This window comes from Mytilus galloprovincialis, chromosome 9 (genome assembly GCF_965363235.1).
Source record: "Mytilus galloprovincialis chromosome 9, xbMytGall1.hap1.1, whole genome shotgun sequence".
Lineage (NCBI taxonomy): Eukaryota > Metazoa > Mollusca > Bivalvia > Mytilida > Mytilidae > Mytilus > Mytilus galloprovincialis.
In genome coordinates this window covers 86,905,579-86,933,435 of record NC_134846.1, presented here as the reverse complement: position 1 = coordinate 86,933,435, position 27,857 = coordinate 86,905,579, and the positions used below count along the sequence as shown (strand labels likewise).

The window sequence follows — 27,857 nt, the reverse complement described above, 5'->3', positions numbered from 1 at the left end:
TTTAGAACATGGAACATTTGTTAACAAGAATAAATGTGAATGTAGAAGAATAACAATGGCATCAATTTATCATCTTGGTGGTTTTTAGCCAACCTCGTGGATTCACACAATAAAGGCAATGACTAGAAAATTAGTACGCAAATTTGTGTTGACGATCAGAGTCATCAGACAGACATACCAAACAGGCTGATATACAATAATATGTCCCGTCTTAGATGGGCTTTAACAAATCAAATGAAAAAAACCTAATCAATGTCAGACTTTAGTGATGATGACAGATCTTACAGTCTTTGTATTTAATTTTATAAACTCAAGAGCTATTTAGAGTGCTACAGGTTGGATAGACATTTTTCTCTAATTTTTGTGCTATAGGTTGCATTTCTGTAAATATCGACAAAGCAATTTCCCATAGAACTCCTTATACGGCTAAAACTGTACCACTTTTAATTTGAAGTTTTGAAAAAAAATATATCCTAGAATAGAAAGTTCATATGCACTACAATTTTTTTCCAAGGTCAAAATATAGGGTTGTGTGGCATATATTAAAGGTTTATATGCCCCAAACTTCTAAGAGTTTAAAGATCAAAATGCTTATGTATATTTACTGGTAACATGCCTGATGACGTCACATATTAAGAACTTTCTGCAAATCTTTGAACAGGAAGAATAAAATCATTAGAGAAATGTATTCCAACACTACTTGTGTTTTGCGATATTTCTCCACTATCAATAGTTAAATTTTACATATTTAAAAAGCTCAGCAAGCCTCGCCTTTTAAATATTAAAATTTAACTGTCTCGACTAGAGAAATAATGTAACATATTTGTTCAGTGAGGGAATCTATATGTCCATTGTTGAACACTGAATGTTGACCTTCAAATGCTTTTTTTTGTGTTGTAGTCTCTACAAAATTTAAACTAAAAAGATCACAGCTTGTAGTGAAGCATATCATCAGGCATCACATCTGTGAGAAGTCAGCTTGTAGTGAAGCATATCATCAGGCCACACATCTGTGAGAAGTCAGCTTGTAGTGAAGCATATCATCAGGCAGCACATCTGTGAGAAGTCAGCTTGTAGTGAAGCATATCATCAGGCAACACATCTGTGAGAAGTCAGCTTGTAGTGAAGCATATCATCAGGCAGCACATCTGTGAGAAGTCAGCTTGTAGTGAAGCATATCATCAGGCAACACATCTGTGAGAAGTCAGCTTGTAGTGAAGCATACCATCAGGCAGCACATCTGTGAGAAGTCAGCTTGTTGTGAAGCATATCATCAGGCAGCACATCTGTGAGAAGTTTTATGTTTGTATTGTTTTGAGTGAATGTATGTATGTGTTATGATGTTATGCTGTTTAGATGTTATTATCTGGTACCTTTATACAACCTACTGTGACTTACTGTTTCACCTTTGGGTCCTGATGGTCCCCTGTCTCCCTAAAATAAAAAAATAACCGTAACTCATTTTTAACTTCTCCTACTGTGAGGTTTGGTTTGTGTGAGTAGTAGTTAATTTTGGTTAACAGGTATTGGAACAATTATATTTACGATTGGTCATTTATTCAGGACAATATATAAGTTTGACTGCCTATAAAAATCTTTTTTCACTGCCTGATAAAATTGACTTATATACTTCCAAAGATCTATTTTTTTTGTAGTACAGAACAACAGTTCCTACAAATATATAGAAATATAAATACCTTGATTCCTGGAGGTCCTCTTAATCCCATAGGTCCCTGTAGAAAAAATTATCAGAATTAATAAAGTTATTAAATTGGTCCTATATATAAAATTAAATTCTTAAGAGACAGCCATGCATTAATTGTAACATTTAATAGAGTGGCATTCATAAATTATAGTTTTTCTTGTAGTACAGGAGAAACCGCTTACGGTAAAATTTGTTTCAGATAAGGTTCAAATTTCTCATACTGATTTTTTCTTGACTGTGCCTTCTTTTTACTATTTTTTGTTCACTGCATATTTTCCTTTGCTCTGGCATTGTTGGTCTATTTTTTGTTTGTAGGTAATGTTTCTTTTTAAGGTTATTTTATGTAAATAATGTACTAAAAACCAAATAAAAATACAGTTCAAAGGTTGAAGATTGCAAAAAAAATTATTTACCATTGGCCCTGGGGGGGCCTGGTGGTCCATGTATCTAAAAGAAACAATATTACTTACCATTGGCCCTGGGGGACCTGGTGGTCCATGTAACTGAAAGAAACAAAATTACTTACCATTGGCCCCGGGGGACCTGGTGGTCCATGTAACTGAAAGAAACAAAATTACTTACCATTGGCCCTGGGGGACCTGGTGGTCCATGTAACTGAAAGAAACAAATAAAACAAGTAAAACTGTGAGCTTCTGCTCACTAATGACACCCCCACCCAAATATTTGGGTAAACAGAAAGTTGTTGAGTGATGATTCTGAAAACCCATCACACATTGTAGCTGACTTATAAAAACCCTGAAACCAAATACTTGTATTGTAGTTCCTGAGGAAAATGCGACGAAAATTTTCAACTTGGCTATCATGTGTAAAATGATACAAGTGTTCGTTAAACAGGAAGTTGTTGAGCGATGAATCTGGAAACTCATCACACGGTATAGCTGACTTATATAAACCCTGAAACCAAATGTCAGAAATCCTTGCATAGTAGTTCCTGAGAAAAATGCGATGGAAATATTCATAGGACGGACGGACGGACTGACAGATGGACAGTCAGAGGTAAAGCACTATACCCCCACTTTTTTAAAGCGGGGGTATAATAAAACAGTATACCCACTTTTTTTAAAGAGGGTATAATTATGTTTATGATATTTTTTCAAAACAACATAAATATAAATTAAGGGTGTTGTTTGTCATGTTTTGGAATTTTTGTCAGATTTTCGGAATCCTCTGGTTTTATCCATTTGAATGCCTTAAAAAAATTTGCTCATTCACCCCCATTTTTTCTTTTAAAAATCTTTTATATGTATAATTATAAGCCATCTGTTGAAGTCTTATAAAATCGTTGTTATTTTTTAAAAGATTTTGAGAACATAAACTTGTCAATGATAAAGCTATGAATAAATCAAGAGAGAATATTTTCCCACCAAAATTTCAATGGCTAATATTTCGAAAACAAGCACATTGATCTAATTTTATTTTTTGCTATTGTGGTTCCTTTTTTAGTCCCCTATCAATACATACTAGTGTTTGAAAAGCTATTTATTTTGAAACTGAATAGCGGATTCCCTTAATTAACAACAAGAATGTGTCCTCAGTACACGAATGCCCCACTCGCACTTTCATTTTCTATGTTCAGTGGACCGTGACATTGGGATAAAAACTCTAATTTGGCATTAAAATTAGAAAGATCATATCATAGGGAACATGTGTACTAAGTTTGAAGTTGATTGGACTTCAACTTCATCAAAAACTACCTTGACCAAAAACTTTAACCTGAAGCGGGACAGACGGACGCACGAACGGACGCACAGACCAGAAAACATAATGCCCCTCTACTATCGTAGGTGGGGCTTAAAAATGTTAAGTAAAAATCTATGCAGTTGCAACCAGACAGAAGGGACATAGCTCTTTTATTTCTTAATTAACATTATATTTTGGATGCTTTTTATAGTACTACAGCATCTTTGAAAGACATATTTTATAGAGATATACATTTTATTAAGCTGATTATTAAGCAAATCATTATAAAATAATCAAGTCACTGGGGGAGGGGAGACAACTCTACTCCAATGTAGCACAGTTGTGCACAAGGTTTATTTGTTATTTGTCTCAAAACATTGTTTACAGTTTTCACTCTGACTTTCCTGAACTGTATGTTTTCTTCAAATGACGTCCCTCTCTGTGTCAATGACTTTACTTCAAAATGTGAATGCAGTAATTTGTGAAATGCTGAAACATTTCTTCAAAATTCCATTACATGATTTACATCATGAGATCAAAATAAAGATAGTGGAATGAATCATATAAGAGAAAACAATGATGAGAAAGACATTCTTCCTTTTAAAAACTGTTATCACACAGATATGTCTCACCTTTTTGTAATTTTGATTATGCAAATGTTGAAATTAAAATAGCAACTTTAACATCTTACATAAGTTTTGCAAATATTCAAAGTCAATGAACAATGAATGAGGTACATGGCTAAACAATCTCTATGGAAATGAGATGTGCCAATGCTTATATAACTGCATACCAAATATCATTGACCAGCTTCCACTAGTGGTTCCCCATAAACTGACCTAATCACAAACTAATACATGTAAAATAAGCAAAAGTTTCATAGACCACAACTGAGGGGGAAGGGCCATATATCTCCATGGTAATGAGATACTGCCAATGCTTATACAACTGCATACCAACTTTGATTAACCTACCACTTGCGGTTAACAATAAACTAGACCTAATCATAAACAAATTCAATGTTGACGCTGGCGCTGACATTGTCAGAAACAGCATACCTATGTTTCGCTTTTAGACTCTGTCAAGGTGAGACTAAAACTGTTCATTTAGCAACTGACTTCTGTACACAAGATTGAGAGCACTTCAAATGTCACACACATTTAAAATGAATTGCAAAAATTTCAGCTAGCTCATTTTTAAAACAAAAATGATTCCTGCATTTTACATTTGGAGAGCCTTTTATAGATAAAACACAATATTTAGTTTGTCAATTCTACAAAGACAAATCTTACCATCAAACTTTTCCCGTCATCCCCTAATGTTCCTCCAGATATGCCAGGTTCACCCTATAAATAAAAGGACAACTTTTAGTATATATATTAACAGTTCAAAAAAAATTTTGTTTAATTTCATTTCGTTGACGGGTACAAATTCTGAAAATACAAAATTCAGGATTATCTTTAGTCAGAAATACTGAAATGTCAATATTACATTGTTAAGTGGCTAATATCTATTTTCAGAATCAGCTGAACTGTTTTTTCAGTTTCTCTTATATTTCTAAACAGTCCAACCTGTATGTAATTGTCACCCTCTAAACCAGAAAAAACTCACTGTATACAATCGATGACCTTTAAACTAAGATTCCAAATACATAGATACTACTACAGTGTGACAAGAAGATTATGACTTGACAAAGACAGGTTTTTACTTTTGAAAAAGAGATGATATCTATAGCAAGCAAGACTGTAATGTTATTTTTAGCTTAATTCATTTATCTTATTAGTTCCTAATTTGTATCCAAACATGCATTCTTTGCATTCTCAAACTTTGTGTATGTGATTGAACATAAATATCAACACATGTCTAATGACATTTCAAATTACCTTGTAAAATGATGTTGATAACATGAAAAAGGATATCAAGATTTGTCCATAAGTGGATAATTAATTTTAGTAGTAGATCCAGGCCATCATCATTTAAATCTTCTCTCTCAATATAATTATCATATAATGAAAATATTTCAATCCAAAAACTGTACAGTTTAAAAATGGAACTATTTGTGAAATGCTGTATCCCTTTGGTTAAAGGGATAGAATTTATATTCATAAATTCATTGTAGTCACTTGGCAGAATCAATGACAGAATTTTAAAAAGATCTGCAGGCTAGACTAAAAGAAGTTTATAAATGTCAATAAATGATTTGATTCAATTGATTGCAATAATTCAAATTTGCCTTTGAACCAGTTAGACTACAGCTGTTTTCGCAATATATTGCTATTTCTGTATTGTTAATACTTTTTTAAATATCCTAATAAACTCACATGATGCTAAGCTTTTCTTGTCCTCTTTAAAAAGGGAACATGCAAAACAGAGTAATCAGCATTGTCTTGTCCTGTATCTAAATGTAACATTCATCATGCACATAGCGCTCTGGTCTGTATGAACTGGCAACATGCAAACAAACAGTCATAAAATTCTTAGATCATCTAGATATGTCTTTGTTAAAATGAAATAAAATATTGAGATGGATCAATTAGTTTATAAAATAATGTACACAACAACTGAAAAATTATGTATATAATGCAAGTAGAACAAATATGTAGCACACAATATGAATCATTTACCACAATTATCTCCCTTACAGTACTGGCTTCAAGACTTTGATGAAGTTATCTCCCTTACAGCACACACTAATAAACTTTATCGAAAATATCTCCAAAACAGTACTCAGTATAAATGAGGTACACAACAGAATGGACATTACATTCATTTAAATACCAAATTAGAAAATTAAGAACTAAATTTTAGAGTATGACCATGATGCTTTTAGTATTTTACATGTAGTAATGAAAATTTAGAATAACTTTTACCTTCAAATTAATTACCAAATAAGAAAATAATTTCCATATCAAATAATGCAGCCAAAACAAAACCATTTTACAACAAGTTCAGCTAAGGCATTAGTGGATACTAATTAAAATCATTAATCCAGTGGTCAGTCTTTCAGTTTGTTCTTATAGCAAAAAGAAGTGAGGGGACTGAAAGGGCATGCATTTTTAATGGCAATAATGCAGCAAAATATTTTTTGTGCACAATTTAATTATGTAATGATGGTAACTATTACCCTACTATTCAGACTAGCCTTATTGTAATTTCTCATTTTTTTTTTATTGTATTGAAGCTATCATTTCATATCATGCTGCATGTTACACAGTTTTAATGCAAAACAAAGTTCAACTCCATGCCATGCACATTATAAATCATCTATTTATCATCAAATCTGTAACATACTGTTACTCAAACTTATCAACAACAAACAACCATTATAGCAAAACTCCCATTTTTTTTTACTTTGATTTCAATGTTTTTGCTATTTTTATGAATATTTTAAAGATTTTGTACTTTTGTATCCCTCAAGCAGCATGCATCACCTATTATCCAATTATAAAGTCTATGGTATTACTATAATAAATATCATATTAATTATTGTCTCTTTGAAAAAAACTAACCTCATTTTATAGTCTCATCTTTTTTGTCAGAAGGCTTTAAATTAATTGATATAGGGGTAAACACTTTAAATAAGATAATAAACTGTCTTATACTTTTAACGAAATTTATTTGGCCATGATTATATTTTTCATTTTGTTTTTTTCAGTAGCAGATAGGTATGTTGAAAAAGAAAATCAATATAATCCCCCACTGAATACAATAACATGCTGACACAGCAAACATTTTCACTCCTTATTTACAAAGAAATTTGTTGTGCCTAACTGCACTTAGATCAATATTAGTTGAGTTTAAAACAGTTTTAATTGATTTGACTGATTAACTGATTGTGTTTGTGAACTGCTAATATCTTTTTCGTCTTAGATGTTTTTATTAGTTGTTATTGACTTTGAACTAGCTATAAGTAACTGAGAGTACTCTCAGATCTGTACTTAGTACTCATTAGATCTCATTATGACATACCATATCTTTATGTATCTGTCTTTTTAATGATGGATGTACAAATACCCATTCATGTCCACCTGTGTTTTTGTTAGCAGTATTTTTTTTTTTGTATCAATCTGATGAGTTAAGCCTTTTCAACTGATTTTTATAGTTTGTTTTTACAATGTACTGTTAAATCACTGTCCCAGGTTAGGGGGAATATTCACGCCTTCATACTAGTTTAGCCCCACATCATTCTGTGTGTCTGTCCTAAGTCAAGAACTTGTAATTCTGTGGTTGTTTTTTGTTTATTTTTTTGTACATATATTATGCCATTGGTTTTCTCAATTGATTTGTTTTACATTTGTCATTTTAGAGCCTTTTATCACAGACTATGTGGTGAGGCCTTTACTCATTGTTGAAGGCTGTATGGTGACCTATATTTCTTTGTCAATTGGTCTATTGTGGAGAGTTGTCTTACTGGCAATCATACCACATCTTCATTTTATATATAATAAATAAAATTAGGTTGCACTATTGGTCCAATATCTTAGAGTACAAACATCCATATTATTTTATTTCTATGGATTTATATGCGACACTCATGTGTTTTAGTGAATTACTACTGACAATATAACTTACTGGAGGTCCATGCAATCCTGGTGGCCAAATTAGACCATCTAAACCTGGTGGTTCTACTGGTCTTAATTCACTTTTGATAATAAACATATTACTTACTGGTCTTGTCTTGTGTTTAACATGTTTGTATTCAAAACTTTGATAATTGTGAATCTGTATATATCTATGTTGAGGAGATCCACGCGTAGCCTCTGGCTGTTGGCAATCCTCTTTAAATAAATAAAGAATTAAATTAAATTACTTACTGGTGGTCCAGGTAATCCTGGTGGCCCAATTAGACCATCTAAACCTGGTGGTCCTACTGGTCCTAAATCACCTTTTTTACCTATCAGTCCCTACAAAATAAGACGTACTGTTAAGCTATGTGTTTTTTTTTAACGATGGATGAACCTGTCATATGGTATGTTTTTTTGGTATTAGGGTATCTTTGTGCATTAGGGTATCTTTGTGCTGATGGCTGATCTTTGATAGTTTCTGAATTATGTTTTCATTAGAATTTTTTGCATAGACATGGGAAAATTTAGACCTAATTTAAACATAATGTATAGACTCCTTTCTTTTCTGAAGATCCATGTTGACCCATGGAGGTTATTTGGGCTCCTGTCCAATAAACATATGCACCTCAAGGGGTAATTAACAGTAATACTCTATGCCTTCTTACGTACTATATAATAGGTACTACCCAGCTTGTGAACTTACAGATAAACCTCTTGGTCCTGGCTTGCCTATACTTCCTGATACACCAGGCGTTCCTCTGTCACCCTGGAACAAAAATATACCAAATACAAATATCAATACATAAATCTTATAATCAAATATACTTTAGGCATTTCATTGCACAAGTCAATAATTACATTAGATGTATGTCGTTATTCTGATTGGCTACACTGCAATCTCGCGTTATTCCTTAATCAACTTCATTACACAATAAAATTTACCATTTATGATGACATGAGGTCCCACAATAAAGTGCACAGGTAAATTTAATAAAAACTTGATAAAAATCGTGTTTTCATGATCCTAGTTAAAAAAAAATGTAATTATAAGTATTGAATGCTTCTTTTTGTAACTTCATAGGGTTGTAAAAGCATTGACCATGCGCACATTTTTAGAATGAAGCGCTTCCCCTATTAATACAAATTGTACTTCGGTCAACAAATAAGAATAAGAATAAGAATGTTTATTATTCCAATCAAGGGCCCTTGATGGGCAGCATAACATGTACACATAAAACAATACATCATGATTTGTAACAGAAAAACATCAACACTTTAACACCCCAATGAAGTTACAAAAAGAAGCATTCACTTCTTAAATAATTTATGAATATATCATAATAGTAGTAAAGAATAAAAAGATTTCCTTACAAGACATCTTGATCTATTGTTATACTGCAAATTCATTATTTAAATGTTCAACATATACTAAATTTAGGCTATGCATGCAAAGTTTGACGAAAAGCACGAAATCAAGTATCCATCAATCCACAAAAAATGATACCCACGATAATAAATGAATCCACAGTAAAAACTTTCAATCCCAAATTACTGGATAGAATTCCCAAGCAGCAGAAGCACTGAGACAGGTATGACTTTGAAACAAAATTTTGTAAAAAAATGCGATAAAAAAATTACCTTAAAAGTTAGGTAAAAATGAAAAAAAAACTGATAGAAAAATTTAAAACATTAGTAATAAGAGTTTGACCAACAGATACCTGTTCTCTTGCACTGATATGACAATTATTTTGTTCTTTCCTTAGCTGAATGAATTACCTGTCCTCCTTTAGGTCCTGGTTTTCCCATGTCTCCTTTGTCTCCCTGTTCTCCCACCTGTCCAGGTAAACCATTAGCTCCTGGTCTACCAGTCTTGCCTCTCCTACCTCGTTTACCCTGAATTATTTTAAAAATAATAAAAAAAATCTTCTATATTCGCCATTGTTTTTAAAAAGAAAGGAAATTTTGTCATATTTTGCTGTTTTGAGGCAAACAGTGATGGAGATTTTCAAATGAATCAACCATATTGTCATTCCATATATAAATTCTGAATCCCTCAGACTTTTGCTAAACCTGAACTGATCTTGAACTTATGTCACTTGAAATCAACAAGTTACACTGCATTGAAGGGGATCGTAGAAATTTATTCTAAAATTAATAAACCCTTTTCTATTCCTTTGAAGGAAATTTTATGTCCAAAATAAGCTTTGCTATTACTTGATCAGAAATTGAACAGTTTTCTAAAACTGAGAGTGTCATAGAGGGATGACACACATCTCCCCACGATGTGGTAAGAATATTTTTAATAGATAATAGCAGTATACCAAATTACACAACACATCTGTTATTGAATATAATACAAGGTGACAGTAACTGGTCTTTGAACAGTATATCTTAGTTTATGTGATGAAAATTAATTTCTTGAAGTTTAGGACATAGATGGAAAATGATAATTAAATAGTAAAAAGTCTTCAGGAAAAATCTAAACAAATATAAGATATAAGGAGTTTATTAATTTTTCAAAGTATATTCTAACTAAATGCACAGGTTTAACCATACAAACATATATATATTATTACCTTTTTACCTCTGCTGCCTTTTTGACCTTTCTCTCCTTGAGATCCATGGTTACCAGGTAAACCTATCTCTCCCTACAAAATCAAATAAAGTGTAGTTAATATCAAAATGTCAACAATTACTATGCATTGTCCTTTTATGTTTTTTTTTTGTCCCTGTGTATCTATAATTTAGCCTTGTATAGTATGCAGATGTGTATAACACATCAATTTTTTATTCTCCAAAACCCGTTTAACTACTACTTTTTGGGGGTAAAAAACTAGAGGCTCTCAAGAGTCTGTATCGCTCACCTGACTCTACTTGGGTTTTTGAAATCATATAAAAAAGATAAAATTTGGCTACAAAGTAACACTTGGCCAGCACCTCATACGGAAAGGAACATTCATGCTACGTTTGATTTCATTCAATTCAGTGGTTCTCTAGAAGAAGACCTTTGTATGCATTTCCCCATAAATCCTATCTTAAACTAAGCCCCCGCTAACGGCCATCTTGGATGATGGATTGGCTACAAAGTATTGACACTTGGTCAGCATCTCATAAAGAACATTTATGCTATGTTTGGTTTCATTCCATTCAGTGGTTCTTCTAAAGAAAAAATTTGTATGTATTTCCAATAGGGACCTATGTTAAACTAAGTCCCCCCACTGGTGGCCATCTTGGATGTTGGATCGGCCACAAAGTAACAACACTTGGTCAGCATCCCATTAGAACATTCATGCTATGTTTGGTTTCATTCCATTCTGTGTTTCACTAAGAGAAGACATTTGTAGGTATTTCCCATAGGGTCCTATGTTAAACTAAGTCCCCTGCTGGCGGTCATCTTGGATGATGGATCAATACAAAGTCACAGCACTTGGTCAGTACCTCATAAGGAACATTCATGCTATGTTTGGTTTCATTCCATTCAATGGTTCTCTTAAAGAAGTCATTTGTATGCATTTCCAATAGGGTCCTATGTTAAACTAAGCCCCCCCGCTGGCTGCCATCTTTGATTATTGATCCGCTACAAAGAAAAAACACTTGGTCAGCACCTCATAAGGAACATTCTTGCCATGTTTGATTTCATTCCATTCAGTAGTTCTCTAAAACAAGTCATTTGTATGCATTTCCCATAGGGTCCTATGTTAAACTAAGTCCCATGCTGGCGGCCATCTTGTATAATGGATCGGCTACAAAGTAACAACACTTGGTCAGCACCTCACAATGAACATTCATGCCATGTTTGGTTTCATTCCATTCAGTGGTTCTCTAAAAGAAGTTCAAAATGTAAAAAGTTAAGGACGACGACGGATGACGACGACGATGGACGACGACGATGGACGACGGATGACAAGTGATGAGAAAAGCTCACTTGGCCCTTCGGGAAGGGTGAGCTAAAAGTGTACTATACCCACCTGAACTTCCAATCACAGTAGAGATATTTAAAGTTTATCCAACCATGATGATGCAAAAGTTCTATAAATGATAATTACATTAGAGTATTTGGTTGTTTTATATATGCCCTTTTGGTTTTAATGCTATCAAATGTTTCACATGGATTTCTGTTATTTATACAAGTTTTTGGTCATCTGATACAGTTATTGGAGGAACATTTGTTATGTGCAGTGCAGCATTTGTACTTTGAATGCTAAAGTCAAAAAGACTAGAACAATACACTAATAAATCCTTGAAAGTGTGATATAATTCAGAGAAAAAAATATACCATGTTTATGGACAATCTACCCAAGATGATGAGGCTTGAAAAAATAATACCAGAATGTAAAAATAACCTTTTCTGCAGTAAAATGTTCAATAAATAATCAAGGTTTCTGAGAAACATATCTCAAACATATAAATATAAAACATAATGTATGTAAACAAATATAATTACCATGACAATCACAAGCCTTTCTCTCACTTATTTCATAAATTTTAAAATTAAATAAAAATCATCATTAAAACAGAAATCTTGGCTCTACTCCTGAATATTATAAAATCATATATAACAATGTGGTTTTCATATGCATGCTTTTTGTACCTGAAATTATAAAACATAAATCTCATAATTTAAATTCCACTACGACACAAAAAATATAAAAAACAAAAACAAAATATATATATATACAGTGGTTTTGCCTATAATTACAAAACGACATTAGTGTACAGATATAAAATTGCAACTTTCATGTGATATAAAATATGGATAAATTATATCAAAGCTATACAAAATGTCTGCTCTGTAAGTTATAAATTTTATTAGTGAATATACGTAAAAGAAACCTCTGCATCTTGTAAAATTATACATCTGTGACTAAATTTCTTTGAATCTTTATAAATATTCAAAATAACAGGCTTATGGTTTTTATAAGCATCGCAAAAAAATAAAAAAAAAAAGTATGTAGTAAATTTAGTAAAAATATTGCAGAGGTTTCGTAAAGCAAAATTAATTTTCTTGATTATATATGAATCATGACTGCAGCAAGTTATCCCATCATTACAGCAAATGAGTCCACATTTACAAATACTATCAGATCATCTATTCCTATCAGGATCACCAGTCTTGAGGTATCACAGTTGATGGTTCCTTCGACCTCCCATGTCCTTATCTCCAATAAACATGTTCACCACTTGTTCTTTCAGGGGGAATAATAATGATTATTTTCTCCATTTTTTTCCAAGCCCTCAATGTTCAACCCATTTCTTTTCTCAGATTTTAATTCATATTCAAATAATTTGTACTTTCATCCATTATTTCAAATATTTCTCTTGTTATTTCTTTACTGCAGTCATGAAAGATGTATGGTATATACTGTAATTGTACTAATTTTCGCGGTTTTTTTATTTTCACGAATTTCGCATTGGTTTATTATCGCGAAAATAAATACACGCGAATCTAAATCAAACCTTTCACCTGAAAGGCAATAAGTATAAAATCGCGAAAATGAATACCCACAAACGTGTTTGAAATACACAATTCGCGAAAATAAGTACCCGCGAAAAAAAGTACAAGTACAGTAGTAATAGATTTTACTGCAGTCAGCAATCTAACAAAGATATAAAATGTGAGTCATGACTGCAGCAATCCCACCACCACCACAACTCAATACCCTTGGTCCACGACAAGAACTCTTTGATCGTCTCCTTCTGCCTGAAATATCGTCTTCATCTTCTTGTGTTTCACCCTTAACCTCAGGAGCTGCCGTTGTAATAGCTCCCTTATACCTTGATAACACTTCTATTCTACATCGTCTCGATTGCTTCAAGGGGAGATAATAAAACACCACTACTACTTACTTTCAATTAAATATTAAGCAGAACTTATTTTTCTAAAACATTTGACACCTTGTAGCATCCATGAGGGGTGTGGGAATACATCTATCAAATCCCTACTTTCTTTGACATTATATCCTCCTTCCCAAGTATGTGGAAAAAAACACTGCTGCAGTCATGGTTTGTTAGAGTATCATTGCTACAGTCAGTCAAATATACAAAGCAATGATACATCCACAAACTGACTGCAGCAATGATAAACTATTTTAAGTGATACAATTGCAGACAATACACGAAAGTCATTAATTTTGGAGCAAAGTATCCAAAAAAAATTCCAAGGACTGGATCCAAGAAATATTTTTTAGTAAAAGACAAAAATTGTTTTCTGTTGTATCACTTAAAATATATTTTGCATTTAAATAACTTAAAGCTTGTAAATCAAGAAAGTTCTAAAAATTTTTGTTTGTTTAATTCCATTTCAGGCTCACCCTTGGCCCTTTTGGACCCTGAGGGCCCTGAATAAAACCAGCTGGAAAACCATTATTCATTCCAGAATTTTGTGGGGCTGTACTTGCTTTACCACCTAACAGAGTACCACCATGGCCTCTAGGGCCTCTTCTACCCTATAACATATATCTAGTGTGATGATCAATTTTATAATGCAACAACAACGTTTTAAATGGAAAAGATGATCTTTGGCAAAAAGTGATTTCTATGATGTTTGTTCGGTAACAATAAGCAAACATCCTACTATTTTACAGCAAACAGTTAAAATATTTATACAAGTTAACATGAAAAGTATGAGCATTTTAATTCACACAAAAATAACCATTGTAATTCCATGCATGTTACTGTTTTATTTAAGTGCAAAAAAGAGAACAAAGGGTTCAACAATAACAGCCTGTTTCATTCAAGCAGTGAAGAAATGAAAAACAATTCAAAATAGACTTCCTTGTTTGAAATAACAATAGCAGTGCCAGGTTTCAAACAAAATCATATAAAAAGTATGTTCACTATTGGAATTTTGAAAACAAAGAAAATCATAAGCGTTGGTTGTAGGATGTGATTGAAATTCAAAATAATCTTTTAAAACCAAAGACTTATATTCTGATCTAAGGAATTCTCTTTAAAAATGTTACATAAACTTACTTTTCGACCGGGTAGACCATCTTTTCCCTGGAAGTTATCATAAAGTAGTGTATTTAAAACTACATTTTATCAGGTACAACAATTGTAAAAAAATATAATCAGGTTAGTATGAGAAAAAAGTAAAATATTTCAAATATTATGAATATTCACAGAGATCTCAAGTCTAAAAAAGACATTGTTTTTTTCTATTGAAATGGCAAAACTGTTTTGTCTTACAGTAAATAAATACATTTTTGATTAAAAAACATAAAGCTCATTCAAACCCACAATAAATAGTGGGTTAACATAGATAATTGAGAGGAAACATGTTTTAGAAATTCTTTCAATGTGGTTGATATTTTCAAATTACAAAACTTATACACAGGTTTGATATTTCATGATTTTTTTGTGAAGTGTTAATTTTTGGTTCTTCAAAGTATATGGTTAAACTACATATTTAAACAAAACAAATATTTTTTTTTTATTTTTATAAAGTACTCCTTTAACTAATAAATACTAGTAAACAGTGAAACCCGAGTAAAAATACCATTGAAAAAAATAGGCCAGTTATCACACCTTCTAGTATATACAATATCAGAATTACCAAGACATTATTCAAATATTGTTAATATGTAAAATAAAAAAATACAACAATTATAACCTGTAACTTCATAATATCTGACATTCTCAGCAATACATGGAACTGTTACCATCGACATTGGCAAATACAGATAAATTTTAGTCAGGAAAGACAAAAAGTATTTTATTATGCAACCTTAATAGTGAACTCAATTTGTTAACATTATTTGTAAACAGTATTGAAACCAATATCATGAAATCTTGAGTATTTGATAATTAACTGAAATATCCTACACAAGAGATAAATAATAAAAGGACTTACAGGTGGGCCTCTTGGTCCTGGTGGTCCCTGAAATGATAAAATACCAGAACTGTAATATTAATTCTAGTTGATAATACCAGGAACTTTCAGATTGATGATTATTAGGATTTTACCATGAACTTTCAGATTGATGATTATTAGGATTTTACCAGGAACTTTCAGATGGATGATTATTAGGATTTTACCAGGAACATTCAGATGGATGATTATTAGGATTTTACCAGGAACTTTCAGATGGATGATTATTAGGATTTTACCAGGAACATTCAGATGGATGATTATTAGGATTTTACCAGGAACATTCAGATTGATGATTATTAGGATTTTACCAGGAACTTTCAGATTGATGATTATTAGGATTTTACCATGAACTTTCAGATTGATGATTATTAGGATTTTACCAGGAACATTCAGATTGATGATTATTAGGATTTTACCAGGAACTTACAGATTGATGATTATTAGGATTTTACCAGGAACTTTCAGATTGATGATTATTAGGATTTTACCAGGAACATTCAGATTGATGATTATTAGGATTTTACCAGGAACTTTCAGATTGATGATTATTAGGATTTTACCATGAACTTTCAGATTGATGATTATTAGGATTTTACCAGGAACATTCAGATTGATGATTATTAGGATTTTACCAGGAACATTCAGATTGATGATTATTTTACCAGGAACATTCAGATTGGTGATTATTAGGATTTTACCAGGAACTTTCAGATTGATGATTATTAGGATTTTACCAGGAACATTCAGATTGATGATTATTAGGATTTTACCAGGAACTTTCAGATTGATGATTATTAGGATTTTACCAGGAACTTTCAGATTGATGATTATTATGATTTTACCATGAACTTTCAGATTGATGATTATTATGATTTTCAAACAGTCCACAAGGAAGTCTAGTGGCTTGGATTGTCTCTTTCAGATGACTACAGATATGATCCTATTGTCATAACCCCAATCCAGTCCTCTTTTCCCCAAAAGTGACCTAAGAAATCAGAGTTATCACAGTGTTTGTACTTATATGAGCAACATGACGGATGCCACATGTGAGGCAGGATCTGCTTACCCTTCCAGAGCACCTGAGAATACCCTAGTTTTTTTTCTGTAAGGCTTGTGTCTTTAGTTTCTATTTTCTATTTTGTGTAATGTGTCTTTTGGTCTTAATCTTTAAATTCCTTGGGTTTGTCAGTTTATTTTTGTCTTATGAATGTCCCTTTGGTATCTTTCCCCTCTCTTCTCGTGAGCCTTATTTTTACTAGTAGTTTACTAAATACTTGACTTCTTTCTTCTCCTTACATCTCAGCCTTATTTTTACTAGTAGTATACTAAATACTTGATTTCTTTGTTCTCCTTACATCCCAGCCTTATTTTTACTAGTAGTATACTAAATACTTGACTTCTTTCTTCTCCTTACATCCCAGCCTTATTTTTACTAGTAGTATACTAAATACTTGACTTCTTTCTTCTCCTTACATCCCAGCCTTATTTTTACTAGTAGTATACTAAATACTTGACTTCTTTCTTCTCCTTACATCCCAGACTTATTTTTACTAGTAGTATACTAAATACTTGACTTCTTTCTTCTCCTTACATCCCAGACTTATTTTTACTAGTAGTATACTAAATACTTGACTTCTTTCTTCTCCTTACATCCCAGCCTTGTTTTTACTAGTAGTATACTAAATACTTGACTTCTTTCTTCTCCTTACATCCCAGCCTTATTTTTACTAGTAGTATACTAAATACTTGACTTCTTTCTTCTCCTTACATCCCAGCCTTATTTTTACTAGTAGTATACTAAATACTTGACTTCTTTCTTCTCCTTACATCCCAGACTTATTTTTACTAGTAGTATACTAAATACTTGACTTCTTTCTTCTCCTTACATCCCAGACTTATTTTTACTAGTAGTATACTAAATACTTGACTTCTTTCTTCTCCTTACATCCCAGACTTATTTTTACTAGTAGTATACTAAATACTTGACTTCTTTGTTCTCCTTACATCCCAGCCTTATTTTTACTAGTAGTATACTAAATACTTGACTTCTTTCTTCTCCTTACATCCCAGCCTTATTTTTACTAGTAGTATACTAAATACTTGACTTCTTTCTTCTCCTTACATCCCAGACTTATTTTTACTAGTAGTATACTAAATACTTGACTTCTTTCTTCTCCTTACATCCCAGACTTATTTTTACTAGTAGTATACTAAATACTTGACTTCTTTCTTCTCCTTACATCCCAGACTTATTTTTACTAGTAGTATACTAAATACTTGACTTCTTTCTTCTCCTTACATCTCAGCCTTATTTTTACTAGTAGTATACTAAATACTTGACTTCTTTCTTCTCCTTACATCCCAGACTTATTTTTACTAGTAGTATACTAAATACTTGACTTCTTTCTTCTCCTTACATCCCAGACTTATTTTTACTAGTAGTATACTAAATACTTGACTTCTTTCTTCTCCTTACATCCCAGCCTTATTTTTACTAGTAGTATACTAAATACTTGACTTCTTTCTTCTCCTTACATCTCAGCCTTATTTTTACTAGTAGTATACTAAATACTTGACTTCTTTCTTCTCCTTACATCCCAGACTTATTTTTACTAGTAGTATACTAAATACTTGACTTCTTTCTTCTCCTTACATCCCAGACTTATTTTTACTAGTAGTATACTAAATACTTGACTTCTTTCTTCTCCTTACATCCCAGACTTGTTTTTACTAGTAGTATACTAAATACTTGACTTCTTTCTTCTCCTTACATCCCAGCCTTGTTTTTACTAGTAGTATACTAAATACTTGACTTCTTTCTTCTCCTTACATCCCAGACTTATTTTTACTAGTAGTATACTAAATACTTGACTTCTTTCTTCTCCTTACATCCCAGACTTATTTTTACTAGTAGTATACTAAATACTTGACTTCTTTCTTCTCCTTACATCCCAGACTTATTTTTACTAGTAGTATACTAAATACTTGACTTCTTTCTTCTCCTTACATCCCAGCCTTATTTTTACTAGTAGTATACTAAATACTTGACTTCTTTCTTCTCCTTACATCCCAGACTTATTTTTACTAGTAGTATACTAAATACTTGACTTCTTTCTTCTCCTTACATCCCAGACTTATTTTTACTAGTAGTATACTAAATACTTGACTTCTTTGTTCTCCTTACATCCCAGCCTTATTTTTACTAGTAGTATACTAAATACTTGACTTCTTTCTTCTCCTTACATCTCAGCCTTATTTTTACTAGTAGTATACTAAATACTTGACTTCTTTCTTCTCCTTACATCCCAGCCTTATTTTTACTAGTAGTATACTAAATACTTGACTTCTTTCTTCTCCTTACATCCCAGACTTATTTTTACTAGTAGTATACTAAATACTTGACTTCTTTCTTCTCCTTACATCCCAGACTTATTTTTACTAGTAGTATACTAAATACTTGACTTCTTTCTTCTCCTTACATCCCAGACTTATTTTTACTAGTAGTATACTAAATACTTGACTTCTTTCTTCTCCTTACATCCCAGACTTATTTTTACTAGTAGTATACTAAATACTTGACTTCTTTCTTCTCCTTACATGCCAGTCTTATTTTTACTAGTAGTATACTAAATACTTGACTTCTTTCTTCTCCTTACATCCCAGACTTATTTTTACTAGTAGTATACTAAATACTTGACTTCTTTCTTCTCCTTACATCCCAGACTTATTTTTACTAGTAGTATACTAAATACTTGACTTCTTTCTTCTCCTTACATCCCAGCCTTATTTTTACTAGTAGTATACTAAATACTTGACTTCTTTGTTCTCCTTACATCCCAGCCTTATTTTTACTAGTAGTATACTAAATACTTGACTTCTTTCTTCTCCTTACATCTCAGCCTTATTTTTACTAGTAGTATACTAAATACTTGACTTCTTTCTTCTCCTTACATCCCAGACTTATTTTTACTAGTAGTATACTAAATACTTGACTTCTTTCTTCTCCTTACATCCCAGACTTATTTTTACTAGTAGTATACTAAATACTTGACTTCTTTCTTCTCCTTACATCCCAGACTTATTTTTACTAGTAGTATACTAAATACTTGACTTCTTTCTTCTCCTTACATCTCAGCCTTATTTTTACTAGTAGTATACTAAATACTTGACTTCTTTCTTCTCCTTACATCCCAGACTTATTTTTACTAGTAGTATACTAAATACTTGACTTCTTTCTTCTCCTTACATCCCAGACTTATTTTTACTAGTAGTATACTAAATACTTGACTTCTTTGTTCTCCTTACATCCCAGCCTTATTTTTACTAGTAGTATACTAAATACTTGACTTCTTTCTTCACCTTACATCTCAGCCTTATTTTTACTAGTAGTATACTAAATACTTGACTTCTTTCTTCTCCTTACATCCCAGACTTATTTTTACTAGTAGTATACTAAATACTTGACTTCTTTCTTCTCCTTACATCCCAGACTTATTTTTACTAGTAGTATACTAAATACTTGACTTCTTTCTTCTCCTTACATCCCAGACTTATTTTTACTAGTAGTATACTAAATACTTGACTTCTTTCTTCTCCTTACATCCCAGCCTTGTTTTTACTAGTAGTATACTAAATACTTGACTTCTTTCTTCTCCTTACATCCCAGACTTATTTTTACTAGTAGTATACTAAATACTTGACTTCTTTCTTCTCCTTACATCCCAGACTTATTTTTACTAGTAGTATACTAAATACTTGACTTCTTTCTTCTCCTTACATCCCAGACTTATTTTTACTAGTAGTATACTAAATACTTGACTTCTTTCTTCTCCTTACATCCCAGACTTATTTTTACTAGTAGTATACTAAATACTTGACTTCTTTCTTCTCCTTACATCCCAGACTTATTTTTACTAGTAGTATACTAAATACTTGACTTCTTTCTTCTCCTTACATCCCAGACTTATTTTTACTAGTAGTATACTAAATACTTGACTTCTTTCTTCTCCTTACATGCCAGTCTTATTTTTACTAGTAGTATACTAAATACTTGACTTCTTTCTTCTCCTTACATCCCAGACTTATTTTTACTAGTAGTATACTAAATACTTGACTTCTTTCTTCTCCTTACATCCCAGACTTATTTTTACTAGTAGTATACTAAATACTTGACTTCTTTCTTCTCCTTACATCCCAGCCTTATTTTTACTAGTAGTATACTAAATACTTGACTTCTTTGTTCTCCTTACATGCCAGCCTTATTTTTACTAGTAGTATACTAAATACTTGACTTCTTTGTTTTCCTTACATCCCAGACTTATTTTTACTAGTAGTATACTAAATACTTGACTTCTTTGTTTTCCTTACATCCCAGCCTTATTTTTACTAGTAGTATACTAAATACTTGACTTCTTTCTTCTCCTTACATCCCAGCCTTATTTTTACTAGTAGTATACTAAATACTTGACTTCTTTCTTCTCCTTACATCCCAGCCTTATTTTTACTAGTAGTATACTAAATACTTGACTTCTTTGTTTTCCTTACATCCCAGACTTATTTTTACTAGTAGTATACTAAATACTTGACTTCTTTGTTTTCCTTACATCCCAGCCTTATTTTTACTAGTAGTATACTAAATACTTGACTTCTTTCTTCTCCTTAAATCCCAGCCTTATTTTTACTAGTAGTATACTAAATACTTGACTTCTTTCTTCTCCTTACATCCCAGCCTTATTTTTACTAGTAGTATACTAAATACTTGACTTCTTTCTTTTCCTTACATCCCAGCCTTATTTTTACTAGTAGTTTACTAAATACTTGACTTCTTTCTTCTCCTTACATGCCAGCCTTATTTTTACTAGTAGTATACTAAATACTTGACTTCTTTCTTCTCCTTACATGCCAGTCTTATTTTTACTAGTAGTATACTAAATACTTGACTTCTTTCTTCTCCTTACATCCCAGACTTATTTTTACTAGTAGTATACTAAATACTTGACTTCTTTCTTCTCCTTACATCCCAGACTTATTTTTACTAGTAGTATACTAAATACTTGACTTCTTTCTTCTCCTTACATCCCAGCCTTATTTTTACTAGTAGTATACTAAATACTTGACTTCTTTGTTCTCCTTACATGCCAGCCTTATTTTTACTAGTAGTATACTAAATACTTGACTTCTTTGTTTTCCTTACATCCCAGACTTATTTTTACTAGTAGTATACTAAATACTTGACTTCTTTGTTTTCCTTACATCCCAGCCTTATTTTTACTAGTAGTATACTAAATACTTGACTTCTTTCTTCTCCTTACATCCCAGCCTTATTTTTACTAGTAGTATACTAAATACTTGACTTCTTTCTTCTCCTTACATCCCAGCCTTATTTTTACTAGTAGTATACTAAATACTTGACTTCTTTGTTTTCCTTACATCCCAGACTTATTTTTACTAGTAGTATACTAAATACTTGACTTCTTTGTTTTCCTTACATCCCAGCCTTATTTTTAATAGTAGTATACTAAATACTTGACTTCTTTCTTCTCCTTAAATCCCAGCCTTATTTTTACTAGTAGTATACTAAATACTTGACTTCTTTCTTCTCCTTACATCCCAGCCTTATTTTTACTAGTAGTATACTAAATACTTGACTTCTTTCTTTTCCTTACATCCCAGCCTTATTTTTACTAGTAGTTTACTAAATACTTGACTTCTTTCTTCTCCTTACATGCCAGCCTTATTTTTACTAGTAGTATACTAAATACTTGACTTCTTTCTTCTCCTTACATCCCAGCCTTATTTGTACTAGTAGTATACTAAATACTTGACATCTTTCTTTTCCTTACATCCCAGACTTATTTTTACTAGTAGTATACTAAATACTTGACTTCTTTCTTCTCCTTACATCCCAGACTTATTTTTACTAGTAGTATACTAAATACTTGACTTCTTTCTTCTCCTTACATCCCAGCCTTATTTTTACTAGTAGTATACTAAATACTTGACTTCTTTCTTCTCCTTACATCCCAGACTATTTTTACTAGTAGTATACTAAATACTTGACTTCTTTTTTCTCCTTACATGCAGTTCTCTATGATACTACTTTGATATCTTTGGGATATACACACAAAAATTTGATCCTAATACATATAGATTCCACCACGGCAACAAGTGTTTTACAATATCTCTCCACTTCAGACAGTTAAATTTTAATATTTTAAGAGTGAGGCTTGCTGAGCTTTTTAAAAAAGTAAATTTTAACCGTTGGGAGTGGAGAAATATTGTAATACACAAGCTATAGTGGCGGAATCTGTTTCTCTAATGATTTTTATCCTTCCTTTTCAAAGTTTTGCATATTGTTGTCAGGGCCTTAACTACCTTTGAGGCATGGGAGGCAACTACCTCCCCTGAATTTTACACCAATCTTTTTTTTTGAAGTAATAAAACGAAATATTGACAGTATGTACACAAAGAACTTGAAGTTATATTTAAAACAACACATGTTTACAGTTTTAACAGTGTTGTCATGATACATGATGTATCTCATTTTCCATATTTTTTATCGAAAGTGAACCGGTTCAGCATTTTTGGGGTTATGACAATAAGATCATATCTGTAGTATTTTTTTTTTTTCGTGTGGCCGTCCATCTGTTATTCAGTATTCGTACGAGGACACATATGAAACTTTGCTTTCTACAATTTTGAATAAAACTTAACTATTCACATTTATTTAGGGGCTCAATAGGCTATTTGCCAATTCCCGACATTGACCCTGTAATTAGAGATCCTCTTTCGGTTGTCTCCCTTATGAGGGACATTGATTTTCATTTATAATGGAAAGCTAGCAGAACAAGCAACTTTACCTGTGCGTAATGTGAGTAATCTTTAAGGTTTTCAAATCTTTTAATTACATTAATTTGTTGTTAATCTAAATACTTTTGACATCAGAAATATTTTTTTATGAAAAATTAGTTAAACTGCCGATACATCACTTTCAATTCATCATACTTTGCATTGGCAAAAGCCAATTTTGTCCAGTATGGAAACAGTCTAAGATGACAAAGGGAAGTAATTTGTTTAAAAAGTGTGTAATAATAGAATCAAATCGGTAATTGGCAAATTGACTATTAAGCAGAGGAAGTTCCCTTTTAATTGTGAATCTTTTATGATATCGGAAAATCAGCTTTGAATGGGTCAATTTTTTAACGTCTCCCAATCGTATGAGAACATTATGGTCAATGCCTGAGTAGTCTAACACTCCCATTTGTTGTAGCTGGGACTTTCTATACTAAGTATATACTAGTATAGAAAGTCCCTGGTTGTAGTTATATACATGTCTGTTCAGCTTTCAACAATATTGAAATTCAAGGTCCTCGATAACTTATGTACATATACTTTTTCCTGAAGAAAATTCTTTAATTTGTTCATATTTGTGTTTTGAAGCCAAAGTTTAACGATCGTCACCTGTTTGTCAACAATCAACAAAAAGCATTGATATTGAGCACGTGTTTAACATGTACAATCAGATAATAGTTTATTTTAAGGACATCCATGCATATTGCAATCACTAGGTTTTTATGAAATAGGTCACACAGAGGTCACTTTGCATACAGAAAATATGTCAGGGAATTGTTTCCAGGAAACAATTAAAATAAAGTAAACTTCTTCTTAATATGAACAAATTAAAGAATTTTCTTCAGAAAAAAGTATATGTACATAAGTTTTATAATGAAATCTATCCATTGAGTTATAAAAAACATATGCATTATTTTTTTTAATTAAGGTTTCTTATGACTTTAAAGTATTAGGAAATAAAAAAATAAAACTGGTCATTTTAGCCATTTTACTGAGAGAAAAAAATCAGCGGCCCCCAAACCCCTGCCTCCCCTGAATTCGAAACCATAGTTACGGCCCTGGTTGTGTTCTTTAAAGGTGACATCATCAGGCATGGTCACCTTTATTCATGACGGCACAATAAAAAAAACAGTAGAAATCAAGAAAACTTAACATCATAATTAAATTTAGACCAGTAGTCTGCTGAGAACAGATATTTTCACTAGTGAGGCGAAATATTTTTCTCACACCACTCAAGAAATGTAAAAATAGCACAAAAATTTGAGAAATGTATTTTCATTTTCATTCTTCATTTTCCATTCAAGTTTTATTACTTTGACTTACTGCTGGCCCTGTAGGTCCAGGTAAAGCATCAAATCCTGGCATTCCATCTATCCCTGTGTCCCCCTTCGGACCAGGAGGTCCCAGTTCTCCAGGGTCTCCTTTCTTTCCTGGATCTCCAGGCTCTCCCTAACAACAGACAAACTAACACTTCAATAAACAGCTCTATGTCATCATATCTAATTAAATGTTTCCATACTTCATACAATTTTAAGCTACAAGTTGATTTCGACACAAATTTCAATGGTTGTTTTAATTATTGTATTGCATGTCCATTCAAAACTTTATGAAAAATCTGATCTTTAGTATATCTTGTGAAGTTTGTTGTTTTAATTGAGGCATCCTTTAATAAAACAAATGATAGCTGTATAAACTGAGAGTAATGTTGAAATATATTAATTAAATCAACAGGGTTAGGCTCTTACATCAAGATACAAAGATAACACCTAACATAATAATTTCCATTTTTTTTAACCAAAATGATTATGAATTATTGTTTTTTCAAGTGTACTTAGTTATGAAGAGATTAACCAGTACAATTTGTAATACCTGTTTCCTATAAATCTTCACATTATATTATCATCTTGTAATTCACTAGGATATAAATATTTCATTCCATCATCTTACATCATTTACTATAAAGTGGTAGTATTTACGTTACACATATACATCAAAACATAAACATATTATAATGCAAATCAAACGAGTTATAATCAATTAGTTATAAGTATCCAGGATTATTGACCCTTTTGAACTCTGGATTCAATTACCACACAGGAAAACATGTTTTTATTGAAAATCCTTAATATTATGTAGTTTTCTTATAAAGATTCTTATAATGTGAAGTAATTTAGTACAGTGCCTTTAAAAAACACAAAAATGTACTTTGTACATATAATAACACTGTATGGTTGTTAAGACTGAACATCAGGGATTAATCCAAGCAATGAAACATCAGGTTCAAACAGCAGAAAAAACAAGTTATCTTTACTAAAATTCAGATATTATTGCAAGCATTTGTTATTGTTATTATAAGAGCATACATTCTTATAATAATCCTATATAATTTTACATGAAATCAATTATAAGTTAATCTATTTTTAGGTAACTTTATGTATTGGTAATTCTAAATCATAGGACACATGTTACATTTGAATTTAATCAAAGTATGTATTAACAAACCTTTAAGAAATCCAGTTTAAGTTCTTGTTCTGGTGAAAGTGTTATAGGAGTACCGGGAGGACCTCTACCACCCTGTATAATACATGCAAACATGCAGTCAACATGCACAACAGTAACACTCAATACATCACAGTATAATAACAATTAAGTCAATCCAAAGTAGGTTTCTTATAGAATCAAACCAAACTTACAAAAGAAGAAATAGATTGATCAGACAATTATTTTGGTCCTTTGAAATCAAAAGTTTATAAAAAATATCATCCTTCACAGTGGAGGATCCAGAATTTTTTTATAAGAGGGGGCCCATTCTGGTCAAGCTTAAGTTAAATTCCCTATATATTCTACCAAATTTTTCATAGAAAAGGACCCTCCTCCCCCTAAATCCGCCTCTGCTTCATATGTTTGCAAGTCATGTATTGGTCAGATATTAAAAATAATATATTTGAATAGTGTCTTCCATGTTTGCTTCAAACTTCTTTCATTGAATGGAAATTCAGAAAACTGCATAAAATGGCATAGTTTTCAGACTTTCCTATTCATCTAAAAATGAGCAAAAATTATACCAAGAAAGATACTCTGCCACAAGATTTTTATACAAAGATGTTTATGTTAAGGAAATGTTTTTTTGGGTAAGACAGTTCCTCATATTAGGTTTAACCAAAATATATTTATGAAAAATGTTTATTTTTGTCAAACATGTCTATTTTGACATACAAGGGTGTTACATTTATATCATAAATAACACATGTGCACTAAAATGACCACATTATATTGACCTTTGCATTTATTGCTAAAACATTATAATTTTAGAAGTAATTTTCTTATTTTTTTAAATTTCATAGAACAATTAATAGGCCCTTTTCATAATTCAACTTTTGATATGTTAAAACCATTAAAAAAGTTTCTTTAATCTTGTAAGGACTAGATAGAGAAAAGAAACCTCAACTTTGGACTGACATAAACAATATTAATTTTTTTGCTCACTATGTAAAAAAAAAAGGAACCAATCAAACCTTACTACACAGAGTATACATACATGGCAATCAGTCCATACAACTATGGATTCATTTATATTTCATAGGTACCAATTTTCTTGGGTTGAGAAAAAGTTGTAAGTAAGTGGATATTCAATTGTGTGGTTTTGTCAAAGTATGCATATTACATTGAATATTTAAATTCCTGGTTGACAAAATCCACAAAAATTGGTATCTCAATGAATAGCAATGAATCCAAGATACATTTTATCATCCATGTTACATTGTAGATCATGAATGTCAGCAGTATCATGCAAATGTTTTAGAAAAGGGCAAATAACAATTGGAAATTTCAAACATAAAAAATATAAGAACAAACCTTTATTGTTATGACTTCAAAATCTGAACCCTATTGAAAACATAAAAGCTGTTACCAAAAAATAAATATACTTGAAAAATCATTTTCCAAATTGTTTTAAAAAAACAAATAAAATGTAATTGTTTCAATTACTTAATTACTTAAAAAAAAAATATCAAATTAAATTTACAAAAAAATAGATTTATTTTGGTATATTTGCATACTATCGAATCATTTAAATCTTTTCATATCTATGTACTAAACAAGTGTTTTTAAGCAAACTTTTGCAATTAAATTTTCTTTCATATTAAAACACAATGTAATACAA

General features: G+C 31.5%; 1 protein-coding gene across 14 annotated transcripts in view; it reads right to left on the bottom strand.

Moving 5' to 3' along the window:
- The window catches only part of LOC143046249 (uncharacterized), an 80,180-nt gene that overhangs the window by 22,430 nt on the left and 29,893 nt on the right, over positions 1 to 27,857 (bottom strand). For 9 of the 14 annotated variants that reach the window (XR_012969108.1, XM_076219300.1, XM_076219299.1 and 6 more), the window contains 12 exons: positions 27,551 to 27,580; positions 25,019 to 25,144; positions 15,824 to 15,850; positions 14,944 to 14,970; positions 10,548 to 10,619; positions 9,748 to 9,864; positions 8,675 to 8,737; positions 8,221 to 8,310; positions 4,699 to 4,752; positions 2,176 to 2,208; positions 1,698 to 1,733; positions 1,399 to 1,434 (listed from right to left, as the gene is read on the bottom strand). Coding sequence is in view for 13 of the 14 variants with exons in the window: in XM_076219300.1 (XP_076075415.1) it covers positions 1,399 to 1,434; positions 1,698 to 1,733; positions 2,176 to 2,208; positions 4,699 to 4,752; positions 8,221 to 8,310; positions 8,675 to 8,737; positions 9,748 to 9,864; positions 10,548 to 10,619; positions 14,944 to 14,970; positions 15,824 to 15,850; positions 25,019 to 25,144; positions 27,551 to 27,580 (711 nt within the window). In the remaining variant the exon portion in view is untranslated. Of the gene's footprint in view, positions 1 to 1,388; positions 1,435 to 1,697; positions 1,734 to 2,175; positions 2,209 to 4,698; positions 4,753 to 8,220; positions 8,311 to 8,674; positions 8,738 to 9,747; positions 9,865 to 10,547; positions 10,620 to 14,943; positions 14,971 to 15,823; positions 15,851 to 25,018; positions 25,145 to 26,197; positions 26,270 to 27,550; positions 27,581 to 27,857 lie in introns of all 14 variants that reach the window. The other 5 variants (XM_076219304.1, XM_076219306.1, XM_076219302.1 and 2 more) reach the window with 3 other exon arrangements.